At 39.0% G+C, this 17,083-nt stretch overlaps 2 protein-coding genes across 2 annotated transcripts; both read right to left on the bottom strand.

Annotated features, from left to right (window-relative positions):
- Positions 1-306: 306 nt before the first annotated feature.
- Positions 307-3,305, bottom strand: LOC134742080 (serine/threonine-protein phosphatase 2B catalytic subunit 3-like). Its single transcript, XM_063675013.1, has one exon. The coding sequence runs from the start codon at positions 3,086-3,088 to the stop codon at positions 1,601-1,603; it is 1,488 nt and encodes a 495-aa protein (XP_063531083.1). The 5' UTR covers positions 3,089-3,305; the 3' UTR covers positions 307-1,600.
- A 9,035-nt stretch (positions 3,306-12,340) lies between these two features.
- LOC134742079 (uncharacterized) lies at positions 12,341-15,965 on the bottom strand. Its single transcript, XM_063675011.1, has 2 exons — positions 15,324-15,965; positions 12,341-14,791 (listed from the first exon to the last, which is right to left on the bottom strand). The coding sequence occupies exon 2, from the start codon at positions 14,395-14,397 to the stop codon at positions 12,451-12,453; it is 1,947 nt and encodes a 648-aa protein (XP_063531081.1). The 5' UTR covers positions 14,398-14,791; positions 15,324-15,965; the 3' UTR covers positions 12,341-12,450.
- Positions 15,966-17,083: the final 1,118 nt, after the last annotated feature.

The raw sequence follows: 17,083 nt of genomic DNA, 5'->3' as shown, positions 1-17,083 counted from the left end.
TGGATAAGAAAATGTTGGTTTTATTTTTTATCTAGAAATTCTGTGTAGGTATATTGAACAAGTCAAAGATTACCGCCCCAAGGAAAAATGTATTGGGTTTCATGACTTTTTCTATTTAGTTATTATAATTACTGTTTTTGCTAGAGTATTTTACTCAAAGTTAGGAACATAGGATCAGTATAGTTAGTACCCAGGTAGGTAGGTAGATTGCTAACGATCAATCACTATTCGTAACTTCCTTTTTAGGGCATACCTATCCCAACAATATCTACTTCATACTGAAGTTAATTTATTAAAACCATAATATATGGAGCTCAATGTTAATATATTTTATAAGGATAAAACAACACTTCCCATGATTAGTACAAAATAAAATTAAATATATGGTTAGTTTTTTACATAGGTAAAATTTATTTAAAAGTACAGAACATATGAAGGACTACACACTGAATTGAGATAAAATACTTAGTACTGACTTTGAAAATGATGTAAGCCACTTTTAGTATTCACATATGAACTTATTGCATCGATTAATAATTATTTGGCAGACCAAAAGAGATTTTCCAACAGTGCATAGGTCATTTAACCATATATTATCATATAAGTGAAATTTGGAATAGAAGCTGTAAGAAAATCTGCAATTAGACTAGCCACTACACCTTATATACGGAAACATTATGGCTAAGAAACTTTAATATGTGATGTTCCAGCATACAAGTTCAGCTGCATGCAGGCAACGAGGGGCCAGCATACACCCAAATATAAATTAAATTTAAGTAATAGTTCATAGATAGTAATTTTAGTATATTTTGTACAATAAAATACAATTAAGTACAACTTGTAGCAAAGATATTAAAGAGAGTAATATTTATCTCAAGTGTTAAAGCTGCAATAACGTGTGTGTACGCACGAGGCATATTTACACAGCACACACGCACGGCAACGACACCCCATGTGCTGCACACTATAGTACATAATTATTTTTATTACTTAAATAGAATATAAAGACACGCCCAAAGCTGAGAACTTCTCTGCTTACTTTACATATTTCAATGCATGATTAGCCAATGAACATGCCTGTACTCCACTAGCGGATCGCTATTAAATAATACACTGATCATCGCTTAATATCACAGCTAATTATGCTTTGAAAATTATAGACATGTCTAATTTTCACTAATGTAGATAACAATGTAGAGTATAAGTAGATAATCTGAATAAATTTACATTACAATATCATGTCTTTTTCATATGAAAAATTTAAAATTACATTACCAAAAATTAAACAGTGCAGCGCATTATAAATAAATGTGCATTCCTTAATATTTAATTGACTAAATAAATTTGTTGCCTGCAGATCTGACATACTTTAAATATCGAGAGGTAATATCTTAAGAGAAATTTTAATTTCAACTATTGAAAAAAAGTTAAATCCAAATTTAAAAATATTTTGTATCTATTACAATTCCCTTCAAATCCACCTAGTATTATGAATGTGAAATATGATCATTCCAAAAGCTGAGTCTCCTTCACACATATTTCACTACCACTGTAATGTGGATCAAAACGTAAGGATCGAAGAGAAGATGGAGCTAACACTTCACGAGTGAGCATTGCTGTTTACATGAGGTTTCTTGTCCTGAGGATCAGGTGTGCGCTGCCCGTCACGCCTTGGGGGCATGCGCTCATTGATGGCATCCAAGCCCTTAGCTTCAGCAAATGAAGTGATTTTGTGGTTGGGAGAGAAGCCTTGCAGGGCATTCTTGAGAGATGTCTTGCCACCTGAGAGAGCACCCAGAGGCAGAGCTCCAGTGGGGGTGAGTCCCTTGAGCTGCAAAACAGATTCACTCTCCTCACGAAGCACAGAGAACACATGTGCCATTTTTCCAATGGCACGGATTTTATTGCGGATGACTTCTTTTCTGAGATTAGCTTCCTCCAGTGCATCCTCACCCTCGGTCATAAGCTCATCATCTGAACAAATGTTAAGGACATTGACCAGCATCTCTGTGACTTTCTCGCCCACAAATGGAAGAGACCAGGTGAAAACATCCATGAAGTTAGGCAGCCAGTACGGGTGGGGAGAGCAGTTGAATTGTCTGATGTTCATCACATTGTTCTCATACTTGAGGACAGCCGCCTTGTTGTTGTAGACATCCAGGTAGTTTGGAGCGGAGAAAATAGTTATAAGACTTGGGAAACCAGTGGTTTGGCTTTTACGATACATTCGGTACCCAGCATCTTGAGCTTCATGGGCACGAATGATAGACAACAAGTTGTTCCTTTGCAGGAAATCACAGCATGCTGCATAGCTATAGAAATATGAACAACCTCTGACAGAGTTGTGCGAGAAATGTTCTGCATTTTTTTCATTGCCAAAGTCCTCAAGGGGATCAGACCACAGTAGATCACACATAGCTCCAAATGCAGGCGGTTCTTTGAATCTATCTAGTTTACGGATATCATCTAAGTTGTTAATTTCCGGGGAGAGCCCTCCATGCACACATAGGAACTGCTGGTTCATAAGAGCAGCTAGTGGTAAGCAATCAAATGCGTCCATGCAAGCATCATACACTTTCTCAGAATACTTGATTTTACATTCCTGTTTGAAGGTAAAATATTCTGTCAAATGTCGGCATTCATGGTTGCCGCGTAATAAGAATAACGTCTTCGGATAACACAACTTCAAAGCCCAGAGGTAAAGAACACATTCTATACTGAAATAACCTCGGTCGACATAATCGCCTAAGAATAAATACTTGGTGCAAGAGGGAGAGCCTCCCACCTCGAACAATTTCATCAAATCATAAAACTGGCCATGGACGTCTCCGCACACAGTCACCGGTGAATCAATCTCGATCATCGTTTTCTCAGATCGTAATAGGGTGGCACCATCTTGAATGATTCGTAAAGCTGCATTTTCCTCGATTCGACCTTCTAAGATAAAATGTTGCTTCAGTACATCTGGCAGAGGCTGTCCAGTTTTCTCATCGAATACTTCCGATACAGTGAGCTTGTGGCTTGGAGGGAAAGCAACACTTTGGATCATACGCTGCGTAGTCGACACTTTATCATTGCTCCCGGACATATTTGTCACATAAAAAACACTAGGTCTAATCCATACACGCCACTATTTTCAAAATGGCAGAGTAGATATAATACTAAAACAGAATCCCGATTTCACGACAGAGAAACTACTGCGCACTGGAAAACAATGCGCAAACATCTGGCGAGTGGTCAATAAAATAAACGGATATCGAGCGCGTTTTATTACTTTTGAAAATATCATTAAATAGTAACACTGAGTTTTTAAGAAACAGTTGCCAGTACGACTACTCCGTAATCTAATTTAGGACATTTTATCATAAAAATAAAACTATTATCTAAAATCCAGACATCACTGAAATCATTTTATTTCTGGCCGCTTCTTTTATATGGCAAGAAAAATGAGATTTACGATTACGAGATCCTAAAATAACTTGCAAAATCATAGTCGTTTAATAAGATCTATGATAATTAATCACCGTCAAGGTAGGTTAAGTAGGAGTTAGCTAAAATTTTACTCTGATTTGTTATCTATACATTTTATTTTCCCCGAGCTGCTCGCAATTAAACTAGCTAGCTGTTGTCTAATATTAGATTAGATTTCCTCGAGGTATCTCCCAGCCACACTGGTACGGCAGCGGCGGCAAGTTAAAAACATGATTAGGTAACTTTTTACTTTATGCAATTTTTGGTGATACTGAAAAATAGTAATACTGAATACGAAATGACTAAATTTTAATTAACAAACATAACAAAATTATGTAAAATAAATTACGGTCTTAAAAATCTTTTTCCAATTTTATTATTCGCGAAATAAAGATGAGGCATGCAGCTACATTTATGTTGCTAGTGTTTGTAAAATGACTAGACGGAGCCGAAACGATATTTTTACATACTTTCGATTCGATTACACAAAATTAGATCGATACTTTCACAGCCAACGAGTATTATTTGAGATTATTGTATTTCATTTTAAAGGACCCTCCACATTCGTGCGCGAATCGCGGCGCGAAGCCGCGAACGCGAGTGTGGAGTTTAGTTCGCTAATCAGCGAAATCGACTCCACACTCGCGTTCGCAGTTGCGCGCCGCGTAGTCTGGAGCGAGCTTATGGCGTAACGCGTAACACATCATCGCACCGCACCAAGGTCATTGTAACACTTAAGTCACCCTTAAGTAAGAGCAAGAAAGCGATATTTCTTCTTTACTTATGGGTGCGTCGCACAATGACCTTGGTGCGGTGCGATGGTGTGTTACGTCTTTAGATTCGAATTTTTAATTTGAACCATAGAGACTATATAAAGGAGCCCAATCTCTATGTATGAAAAGTGTCCATCAAAAAACAGTAATTAGGCGGCGCCACCATACACCGAAATACTACCAAAAACAACCAACGTAATTTGGTCGGGTTATTTGTTGCCTTATATCAACTTATATGGTTCATGTTATACTCATGTCCCAGAGCCTAACTAGCGCCACCGGAGAGATTATGAACTATTATTTAAAGCTTAAAGCGGTCACTTTTGCTACAATTTTGCCATAAGAGATTGGCATCCTTCCTATACCATCCATAATTTGAACCTTGGACCCCGTACAACTTTGTTAATTTTTTTGTTTATATAGTTGGTCAAGCAAATCTTGTCACTAGAAAAAGGCGGCAAATTAAAAAAAGTAGGCGCGAAGCGTTATCGACCCATAGAAAATTAGAATTTCGCGCCTTTTGCTACTGACAAGATTTAATTGACCAACTATAAATCACATTTACAATCGGGTCTAATCTATCGGGCGAATTTATTTTGTTACCTTTATTTACCGACGTTTCGGCACAGGGGGCCTACCGCGAAAACAGAAATTCGCAAATTGCGGGGATCTATCTCTTTTACTCTCATTAAGATGTAATTAGAGTGACAGAGAAAAATGCCCGCAATTGACGAACTTCGCGCATGAGTGTGGAGGCCCTAAGGGGCTTACTGACTATCAGTCCGCCGGACGATATCGGCCTGTCAGTTAGAACAAAAATTTGACAGTTCCGAACAACTGACAGGCCGATATCGTCCGGCGGACTGATAGTCAGTGGGCCCCTTTATGAACTAACGTTTATCTATAGTTTATCTGATATGGCTATTTTTAAATTACGTATAAATGAGGACTATCGTTTTTTTGCTCACCAGTTGGCGCCTCTGTTGATGGTGGTCCAAAAGACTAAAGAACAGCTGTCAGTCATTGAAGTGACAAGTGACATTTGACATTTCGAACTATGGAAAAGACCACCATCTACACTAGCGCCCCTAGCGGCGAATTCATACGCGTTAGCCCTCATTTGACGGTCCCCTCCCGCGCCAAAATCGGTAGACTGTTTTGTACAGAAAATTATAGACATGGCGTCTCCGTTTCGTTATATCCTCTAAGGCAATATCAGTCAATTTCTCAGAATAATGACTAAAGCATAGAAGTAGGGCAAAAATGCTTCGAAAATATGTATATCCGTACTTTACTTCCTTACGAATTAGATAATGTGCCGAAAAGAGATGCATATATGCTTGTTATTTCTCATTTACGTACGGTGTCATAAGTTTGATAATTTGCTAGGGATGTAACTGTGTCGACTTTTTATATCGATAAATTATGCATAAGTTTCTGTGCCGTGTAAAAGAATAATCACGAAATTGGCAAATTGATAATAGTCTGGCTAATGAAAGTTGAACCTGAAAAAACGCGTCAATTTCAAGAAATCTGTAGCAGGCGGCTCGTTGAAATGAAATGAAATGAAATGCGTGGAATACAAGGATTGCATAACTTTTATACTTTTTATAATTTTCATATTCTAAAAATCATTAAAAAGTATAAAAATTATGCAATCCTTGGAATCAAAGAGCCGCCTGATATGAGGATTAATGCATGTACCTAATATAGCTTTTATCTCAATTGCAGTCTACCACTCAGAACCGTCTAACTATACCTCTCGTTTTTTTATCATTGGAAAGAAGGCGAGCGATCTTAACGTGTCGTTTTATCGAAAAACACTTTGAAATAAGTCACAACAAATATAATATACGATCATTTACATACTTTTGCTTTCATAAGTAAAATATTGCTATATTTATAAAAAAACTTGTCAATAAAAAGACACGTGGAAATGGTTTACCGTTTTTTCTAATGCTAAAAGACTAAGTATAGTTTCTAGTCATGTACAGTCAGCTGCACAGAAAAGACACCCCCCTGCATACAAAGTTCTGTAAATTAGTATGGACGTGGGGTACCTTTTCTCTGCAGCTGACTGTACCAAATAGGAAATGAAAAAAAAAAAAAACGTTTGTGTAATATTTTTTTTTATTTAATAATAGGGAATATTACACGAAACTCGGCGTAGGTGGCGCCACTATCACAATCTGAGGGTCTATCGCGAAACAAGAAAATCGAACTTTCGTTATCTAACATCTCTGTCACTCTTGCGTATTCGAGCGATAAAGAGGCAGCTAGATAACGAAATTTCGGATTCGAGTTTTCCGGTAGGTCCCCTGAAAACTTGTCAAAAACCTGTTAAAGGTACAGTATGAATAAGTTACTCTACGGTGCACTAAAAAAGCTAGTGCTGCACTCTGGTGGCAGAACATTGCAGTAATATCCCCTATTCCTCGTCCTTTGGAAATCTGAAATAAAAAGTTGAGTTTTGTGAGATAGGTAAACCAACAATATTAATAAAAGGAACATTCATCAATGATCATTAATGTCTTTTTTATTAGGGTTCCGTACCCAAAGGGTAAAAACGGGACCCTATTACTAATACTTCGCTGTCCGTCTGTCTGTCACCAGGCTGTATCTCGTGAACCGTGATAGCTAGACAGTTGAAATTTTCACAGATGATGTATTTCTGTTGCCGCTATAACAACAAATACTAAAAAGTACGGAACCCTTGGTGCGCGCGTCCGACCCGCAGTTGACCGGTTTTTAGTATTATACTATATTCTGGCAAACACAATCTGTCAGTAAGTAAGAACAAAGAAAACTATAGGTACAGTCGAAGGCAAAAATATCGATCCAGACAAATGGCTTAAAAATATGTGAACACGATTTTATTGTCTGAGCGTACACATATTTTTGAGTCTTTGGGAATGTATATATATTTATGCCCTTGACTGTACTCATCAATTAAAATAAGACAGTCCTGGGCCAAACTATAAGAAAGCTGTAAATGTCGATAGGTTATTGATCTGAGGTCGATACATCACTATGCCAAAAATATAACCTTTCATACTTAGCAGAAAAGTTCGAAAATATATGCAAAAATCTATATAGACTTGAATGCAAGTAATAATTACATAAACAACATATCGATTTCTATGTTTAGGGTCAGGTCCTATAAATTAATTTCTCCAAAATTGAACAAAACTCACCGATTAAAGGTTATCGGTTCGTGCGTATTTTCTTTTCTTCCTGTATGCGATTTACAGCCCTCGATCACACAAGACATTATCACAAAGGGAACTTCAAACCAATATAAATAAAAACTCAGCACGTTTTCCAACAATCTTTCAGGAATAGCAACAAAATAATTAAAATAAACCAAGATGACCGCTGAAACATCCCGAAATATTTCAACTAAAATAATACGACTATGTCAAGTTGTTACAGTTGACACCTACCTGTGAAATAACGAACATATATTTTATTTGGCTGGATTATATTATAGAACCACATAGGACCATTTGACATTTCCCTCAGTTCATCTTATGACAATACTGAAAAAAACGAAAGAACTTGCGGATTGTTGTCTCACTCACTCATAGACAAAAAGTAATAACGTGTTGTGAATACGATATCTTTTACCAAGCTTTTATTTTTGCCCGGCTTCTTTGCTTTAGTCATTATTCTGAGGTCAATTTAGGGCCCATAAGCACGAGAGCTTAAAAAGCGTCGTGCTAAAATAAGTAAGAGCGAGAAAGCGATATCTCTTTCGTGTTCTTAGGATCCTAATAGCCGTATGGCCGTACCACTACCGCACCGCACCGCGACCTTCTCTTTCTCGCTCTCATTTATAGATGCGGTGCACCGTGATCTTGGTGCGGTGCGGTAGTGTGTTACGCTATATCAGCAGTGTTCTTTAAGCTCCCATCAACATTCACAATTTCACACTCCTAGTAGTCCGCCTCATTATGTAGAGCTCGCTCCAGACTAAGCGGCGCGAAGCCGCGAACGTGAGTGTGGAGTCGATTTCGCTGATTACGAACTAGACTCCAGACTCGCGTTCGCGGCTTCGCGCCGTGAATCGCGCACGAGTGTTGAGGGCCCATAGGATTGTGAATGTGATTTGACTGATTTGATCATAAATTAAATTGGCGTTAATCTCCAATTTTAGATATATGGTGATATTTGAGCCCTCGAAGTAAAAAATCTTTCGTTTTCTCAGACTAGAAAACAACATTCGCAACAAAAATAACTGCTCTTTTCTAACAATAACTATTTGAATAGGGTACTCTCCTGGAAAGAGCATTTATTTGTGTGGGGTGCACGGATATTTGTTGCAACACAAACCTTATTGAGCTTATTGTGGGGCTTAGTCAATTTGTGTAATACTTAATGTCCTGCCATAGTCACCACGACCCAGGGTGTCATAGTCGGGGATAGTTCTTACCTGTTAAAGTGACATTCATAGAAAAACTTTCAGGTTAAGTATACTAAGACGTAGGTCTGGCCGTCACGGACTCTCGATCTACAAGTGTGTACCTATCAAGTTGGCACCGAATTACCGATGCAGCCGCAATTTTGAAGTAGGTACCTGCCAAGTTTTGAAGTAGGTACATACCTATTATAAGTTGGGGCGGGTTGTACCTACATTTTCTATTAATGTTATGTTATGTTATTTGATTCAAACCAAATACTTAATTTTATAATTAGTACTTGTGTACTAAGTGGGCTACCGAGACCTACCCGGCTGCGACCAATGTTGTGACAGTCAGTAGATATTGACAGGGGCGTAGCTAGAGGATATGGCGCCCGGGGCAGTCACCAAATTTGCGCCCCCTGACGACTGACAAAAGTTTCCCTGCTGCTGCTGCCTTTTGCCCATTTTGGCGCCCCCCCTTGGATGGTGCCCCGGGCACTTGCCCCCTCTGCCCCCCCTCTAGTTATGCCACTGGATATTGACAAAACGACCCTCAGCTACTATTTATTGAGCTATTAATATATCGGGGTGATTGTACCTGATAGTTAATTCTTAAAAAGTGAAAACTACCAACATTGTGTCATGCAAAATTTAGTAGGTAATATTTCCAATCGCATGATACAATTTGTGTAATAGTAGCTTGGCGGAACGGGCTTTAGGTTACTTTTCGCTCATGTCGTGGCAGACATGGATATATTTGGTATCAGTACATTAAGTATGATGTCCTGAACACAAATACATATATGAGATGACAAGCGCGAAAGTGGTGGGGGTAGTTGCTGTAACGTCATAAAGTCGGCAGTACAGTTTTTTACTTTTTTTTATCATCCCATGTGGGGTACCAAATGAAAGGGCTTTGTGAGTAGATCACAAATATATAACACTAGAGACCTGTTGCGGCGTCAAAACGCCGCTAGAGTATGGTTCTAAAAGTTAGGTTGCCTGTCCACTGAAGCGGAGCGGTAAGCGGGGAAAAAATCCAGCAATAGAATTTCATTAAAATTTCAGAGCGGAGATTTTATGCCATTCAGTCGGTGGATTTTTTCCTCGCTCATCGCTCCGCTCCTGTGGACAGGCAGCCTAAGACTGAACGCTTGATGAAATCAGGAAATGTGACGTCTTCAGATGAATTACTGGCTGTCACTATCTATTTTATGCTGACTATACCCACAGAATATGAAATCTTACACATAATTATTTCTTATAAAATGGCGACACGTTTGTATAATTTTAGCGTATTATATTTCGGTCGCGTAGCACCTACCAGCATGTTTTGTGATCGTTAGTTTTGATGCAAAAAAGACATAATTATTGTCTATCTTTTCGCATCTTTCTAAACTAAAAATCACGAAACGCGACCGCGATATGATACGGTAAATCAAGATTTCGTGGATAGGATGCCTTCTTGTCATTTGGCTCTCATGCCTAAAATTTCATAGGGCTAGAGTATAATTTATATTTAATTCTCTTTTTCCTATTATTCATGAGACTGAAGTTTACAAACATTTTACAAACATTCCGTGACATTCCGTGTCTGGGCTATACCGCGAAAATCGAAGTTCAAATTGCGGGCATCTTTCTCTGTCACTCTAATTACGCCTTCATTGGAATAAAAGAGAAAGATCCCCGCAATTTGCGAATTTCGGTTTTCGCGGTAGACCCTCTGACCTAATAATAGACATAGTATATACACGTAGTTATAGACATGAAACCGAGCGACCAGGGTATGGATGGTATAGAAAGGAGAAGCAGAATTGTTGCAAAAGTGACCGCTTTCAGCTTTAAATAATAGTTCCTAATCTCTCCGGTGGCGCTAGTTAGGCTCTGGGACATGTGTATAACATGAACCATATAAGGCAACAAATAACCCGACCAAATTACGTAGGTTGTTTTTAGTAGTATTTCGGTGTATGGTGGCGCCGCCTAATTACTGTTTTTTGATGAACACTTTTCGTACATAGAGATTTGGCTCCTTTATATAGTCTCCATGGACCAGGGGCACAGACCACCCCCTTTTTCTGTGACCAGGAGTAAGAGAAAGACATATTCATGTATTGACAGTTTCATGTATGGCAGCATAATCCTTTTTAGGGTTCCGTACCCAAAGGGTAAAAACGGGACCCTATTACTAAGACTCCGCTGTCCGTCTGTCTGTCACCAGGCTGTATCTCACGAACCGTGATAGCTAGACAGTTGAAATTTTCACAGATGATGTATTTATGTTGCCGCTACAACAACAAATACTAAAAAGTACGGAACCCTCGGTGGGCGAGTCCGACTCGGCTCTTTCACTCTTATAAATTTCGGTATTTCGCCATCGCCTCCATTTCATTCGGCATTTTTTCATGGTCGGGTTATGCTATCATAGCAAACCCGACCATGAAAAAATGCACGGTCGGTGATAAAAATAAAGCATGGCACTATTTTCTCTTTCCTCTTATAGGAATCACAATAAGACTATCTTTCTCTATCAAAGAGTGTCAGGCCCTTGAACCTAATTTAGTTTTTTTAAATTTACTTTTTTGAGAGTCTGTACAACGACTGGACCGCGACCTTGGTACCGTCAAAATATCTCTTTCTCGCTCTCGGCGTACGGACCCCACCTTAAGCGCCTAACACATTACCGCACCGCACCGGTCATTGTGCGATGCACCTATAAGTAAGAGCGAGAAAGAGATATTGCTTTCTCGCTCTTACTTACCCATAAGTAAGTCACACAATGACCTTGGTGCGGTGCGGTAATGTGTTAGCCGCTTTATAGCCGTATTTAATAGACTATCGTAAAAGCCGTTAGAGACTACCACACCTCACCGCGACCTTGGTGCGATGCGGCGCACGTATCGATAGTGCGCAAGGTGGTCACCGTACGTACGTTAAGGACGTAGCTTTAAGTTAGAGCGAGAAAGGAATATTATAGCCGTATTTAACAGACTATCGTAAAATCCGTTAGAGACTACCACACCTCACCGCGGCCTTGGTGCGGTGCGGCGCACGTATCGATTAGTGTGCAAGGTTGTCACTGTACATACGTTAAGGACGCAGCTATAAGTTAGAGCGAGTAAGAGATTTTGACCGCACCAATACGGCTTTTCGAGATATTCTCTTTCTCGCTCTCACTTATGGGTGTGGCGCACCAAGATCGCGGTGCGGTGCGGTAGTCTGTTACGGTTTTTACATACGATCGCACATACGCCGCACCGCACCAAGGGCGCGGACCGATGCGGAAAATGGGGTTAGCCATAATTAGCAGAGGGCGCCAGCATAGTTTGCCCTGTCAATCCCTACAATGAGGGCTAACGCGTATGAATTCGCCGCTAGAGGCGCTAGTGTAGATGGTGGTCTTTTCCATAGTTCGAAATGTCAAATGTCACTTGTCACTTCAATAACTGACAGCTGTTCTTTAGTCTTTTGGACCACCATCAACAGAGGCGCCAACTGGTGAGCAAAAAAACGATAGCCCTCATTGAGACAATTTTTTGTTTTTTTAGTTCCCTGGATGCCAGCCCTTTAAGCCAAATCTCATAGAAAAAGGGGCAAGCTATAATGGCGCCATCTCTGCAAACCTTTGACAGTTGCCAACCCCATTGGCTGACCGTTTACCTTTTTTTTTTTTTATTATTATTAATGGCATCGCGCTCCTGGCGCATTCAGCCAAACGAGTAAAACGGGGAAACGGAATTAAAGGATTACATTATAACGGATGAGACGGAATTTTGGATGGATCAGGGAAAGGTAAAGTATAAATTAAAGTTTTATATTATGACGTGATAGGAATGAATATAATACTTTAAATATATCTGGAGAGGAATCATTAATATGCAGGAGTGATGTAATGGATGTGGGAAACGGAACTTTTAGATCTGACAGCTGTCTTAATAATAAAGAACAATCATTTAGGCTACATGCAAAAAATATATGGTTAAGATCAGCGGGATCAGCTCCACAAATACATGCGGAGCTGGCCACACGATTTTGCAGTTTCAGGTGTTGTGGAGTACATACGTGACCCAACCTCATTCGGATTAACATACTGGTAGCCGGTTTTGACAAAGAGATTTTAGCAAACCATGGTTTGATAGGAATTGATGATTGAATGCTCCGATAGTGTAACGCAGAAGCAGTACCTGTACCAGATGTCCACTGTTTCGTCCACTCCTTTCGTAGGAATAATTTGGGTAGAGCTAATAGGTCTTCAGCAACATTTTTAAATGGAAACATGTCTCCACAGATAATGGCATCTCGAGCTAATTCATCAACTCTTTCATTGCCTTTAATCCCTCTATGACCAGGAATCCAAGCAATGGAGACGGAATACCCTTTAAGATGACATTTTAACAATAGGCTACGAATTTGATATATAATTGGGTTGTTGGATTTAGATTTAAAAGGAATTTTAGATATTGCTTGAAGAGAACTTAAAGAATCCGAAAATATAATTGTTTTTTTAAGATGCATAATGATGATAAACTCTAATGCTTTCAGGATTCCAAAGCACTCACCACTGTACACAGAGGATTCGGGAGGCAACTTTATCTTTTGGTAAATATTGGATTGAATATGAAGTACTCCAATACCAACACAACCACTGACGGACATCTTAGAAGCATCGGTATACATATGGTTAGCATCCTGACAATCAGTGCCAATAAAACCCAGAAATTGTTGGTTTTGTTCTATATCATTCTTTGAAATACCTATATTCAGGAGAACTGGAGGAACTAGTGTAAGAGACTCATATTCATGCTGAAAAATGGGAAGTGTAGAAGAGCTAACAGTGGGAGCTGAAATAGATTTAAATTTTTGAAAACTTTTGATTAAACAAGGAGGACTCTTGTGTGTCCAATAGTTGGAAGTAGTTATTTGAAGAAGGAGGTTAGACAAGATTCTCCAGAGTTGATGATTAGAGAATTGGGAGCAACGGAAAAGAAATCTATCACAAAGATATTGGCGTCGTAAATGTAACGGAGGCTCTGCACACTCAACTTGCATAGCATTGATAGGACTAGAATTCATGGCACCACAAATGATTCTAAGGGCTTTAGACTGAATACGATCTAGTTTTTGGAAGCCAGCGACATAACCTGGCTCTAGCAAAAATGTCCCATAATCTAAAATACTTCTTATTAAAGCATTGTACATTAGTTTCATGCAAAAGGGATGTGAACCCCACCAAACACCAGAAACACACCTAAGAATATTAATATTTTTTTCACATTTAGAAACTATGTACTCACAATGTGGGAGACCTGTTAATTTACTGTCTAAAATGACACCAAGGAATTTAGTTTTAACTTTTACTGAAATGGAGTAGTTATCAAATTGCACTTTGATTGGAGGAGGAAACAGTTTTCTAGTAAATAAAACCACAACACTTTTAGGAACAGAAAGTTCTAAACCATTAGAATCTAACCATGACTTCAGGAAACCTAAGGAACTAGTGACTGATCTACTGGCCTGTTCAGGAGAAAGATTTGATGAATAAAGTAATAAATCATCAGCATACTGTAAGACACTAACTGTACCATTTAGCGATGCCTCTAAATCAGATGTATAGATATTGTATAACAATGGACTTAATACAGATCCTTGTGGTAATCCTCTCCACACTAAACGAGAAATTTTATTGTTGTCATCGATAAGAAGACTAATGGACCGTTCAGATAAAAGGTTTATTACAAAGTTACTCAACATTTCTGGAATGCCTAACTTGAGAAGCTTATCTTGTAACACTGAAACCAAAACATTATCATAAGCAGCACTTATATCAAGAAAAGCAGCTACTATTGACTCATTTTTAGAAAATGCCAATTGTATGTCTGCAATTAATATTGACAAACTATCATAGGTAGATCTACCTTTTCGGAACCCAAACTGACTATGAGATAGTAATTGATTCTTTTCAACAAAAAATTCTAACCTGTTTTTAATTAAGTGTTCGGCTACTTTTGCAAATACTGAGGAGAGGGCAATAGGGCGATAGGAAGAAACATCTGATGCTGGTTTATTGGGTTTTAAAATAGGAATAACTACTTGGGATCTCCATGAATCTGGTACTATACCGGACTGAATAACCAAATTTACTATGCTTAAATAATAAGAAAGTATGCCATCGCTGGCATTTACTAAAAATGAGTAAGGCACTCCATCTTCACCAGGAGCACTATCTTTTAAATTGCTTAATACACCCTTTAATTCTTCCATTTTAAAAGGGCCATTAAAGGTGGAATCTAAGCAAGGATCATATAAAAAGGTTGCAGGTTGGAACACATACTCTTCAGGAACAGATGAAGGAGCTAGTCTGTCTATAAATTGTTGTGCAAGATTAGGGGGCAATGTGCGGCTTGAGGGTTCGTTGAATGCATGTCTGAACCTTTTGATGTTGTTCCATACTATGGAAGGTTTTACATTAGGATTGAGAGACGCACAAAATCGTCTCCAACCTTCATATTTCTTCCTACGCAACAATTTCTTAGTATCACGCGCAACCTGCATGTACGATTCAAAGTTTTCAGTTGTCATAGAATGACGGTAAAGTCTTTCAGCCTCTTTTCGTTTTTTAATGGCTTGGGAACAATCCTGATCCCACCAAGGAGGAGATGGAATTTTATTAATAACACTATTTTTTACAGGAAAAACATCATCAGCTGTTTCTGTGATCACCCGGGCCAAAGCAACCGAGCAGCCAACTACGTCAGTATCATCTAAACTTGGCAAAAACAACAATTTCTTCTCTACACAGCTTTTGAAATTTTTCCAGTCAGCATTACATAAATTGTACTTAAGCCTAGGGCTAGGTTTCGAAGGTGGTCGTTTTGTTGAAGGAAATGAGACTATAATTGGAAAATGATCACTACCAAATGTAGAATCTAGAGTTTGCCAGATGAAAGAGGAAGCCAGTTCAGCGGAGCAAATGGATAGATCAACAGCACTGGGAGATTCTGTAGGCGCTGTACGGCGAGTCGGAGAGCCAGTATTTAGGACACATAGATTGTAATCATCTAGAATTTTTAAAACACGATGTCCATTATAGTTGGATGCTGAACTGCCCCAAAACTGATGGTGTGAATTGAAATCTCCTAGAATCAACAAGGGCCTAGGTAAAGAAGTGATGATTTGTTCTAATTCGTTAAAAATAGAAGATGATTGATGAGGAATATATACAGAGAGAATGCAGATGTTATTTACAATGGCAGCAACAATTGAAAAATCATCACTATGAGATGGGAGATGAAGAGATGAGAATGATTCAGAATTCCTGATGAGTAAAGCTACTCCACCCCACCCATCAGGACGGTCCTCTCTGAGGCATGAATAGCCAGTAGCTCTTAGAAGAGCTCCAGGCTTGAGCCATGTCTCAGACAGGGCAAAAACACATGGATTAAATTTATTTAATAAATGAATGAAATCATGTTTTTTATTGATTATGCTTCTGCAATTCCATTGGATTATATTGTCCATTATTTTTAATTGCAAATGTAAGAGAGTCAATCATAGGGGCAACGTGGGACGGTAAAGTAAGGTTTGGTGTGGACAAAAGAGTTCTTAGGGCCTCGATAGACTCGGCGATTACTAGTCGATCTTCCTTTTCTGTTTCCTGGCGTAAAGCACAACCGTTTGGAGAAGAAGGGATAGAGTATTCATTTATAATGGCCCGATGTGCAGCCACATCATAGCCATGGGTAGTCTTTTTAACAGTAGGACGAGGTTTCAAAAAAACAGTTTTTCTGCTGCCATGGCTAAGAGGGCGCACATTCGAACTAGTACCTGGAACTGAACTTTGCACACTGATACGAGGTAAATCTGATTGAGTATGTGGTTGTGACACTTGTGACTTAACCATGTCTGCAAACGATTTTGATATGGCTGGGTGCAGTTTAACGGCTTCTCCATAAGAGATGCAGTTATTTGCCATACTAACTTTGATTTCTTTTTGCCTTACATGTTCTGGGCATGACCTGTTTGTGGCGAAGTGAAAGCCATTGCATAAACAGCAAATGGCATCCTCCTCCTCCACTACACAGGTATTTCCAGGATGCATTTCCCCGCACTTAAAACATTTGGGCTTCGAACGACAGTTATTTTTAGTATGTCCAAATTTACAGCATAAAAAACATTGAATGGTCGGAAAAATGTACAATTCGACGGCAAGAGAGTTGTAGCATGAAAAGACTCGTTTGGGTAATACTTGACCGTCAAATGTCAAAACGACTGTCTCTGAAGGTTGCCAGGTAACAGAACCATTAACCACAACTCTGTGGTTCAAACGTCGTACTTTTAAAACTTTTCCACACCCCATAGGTACGGAAATATTGGAAACAATTTCCTCCTCCGACCACTGTGCAGGAATACCGCGAACCAAGCCCATACGGGTCACGGA

Source organism: Cydia strobilella, chromosome 6, assembly GCF_947568885.1.
Source record: "Cydia strobilella chromosome 6, ilCydStro3.1, whole genome shotgun sequence".
Lineage (NCBI taxonomy): Eukaryota > Metazoa > Arthropoda > Insecta > Lepidoptera > Tortricidae > Cydia > Cydia strobilella.
The sequence above is the reverse complement of the archived record's forward strand: the minus strand, read 5'-3'. Positions and strand labels throughout refer to the sequence as shown.

What these genes read in the sequence shown, in the direction of transcription:
- LOC134742080 (XM_063675013.1), bottom strand. Translation starts at nt 3,088, where the DNA reads ATGTCCGGGAGCAATGATAAAGTGTCGACTACGCAGCGTATGATCCAA.
- LOC134742079 (XM_063675011.1), bottom strand. Translation starts at nt 14,397, where the DNA reads ATGTTGAGTAACTTTGTAATAAACCTTTTATCTGAACGGTCCATTAGT.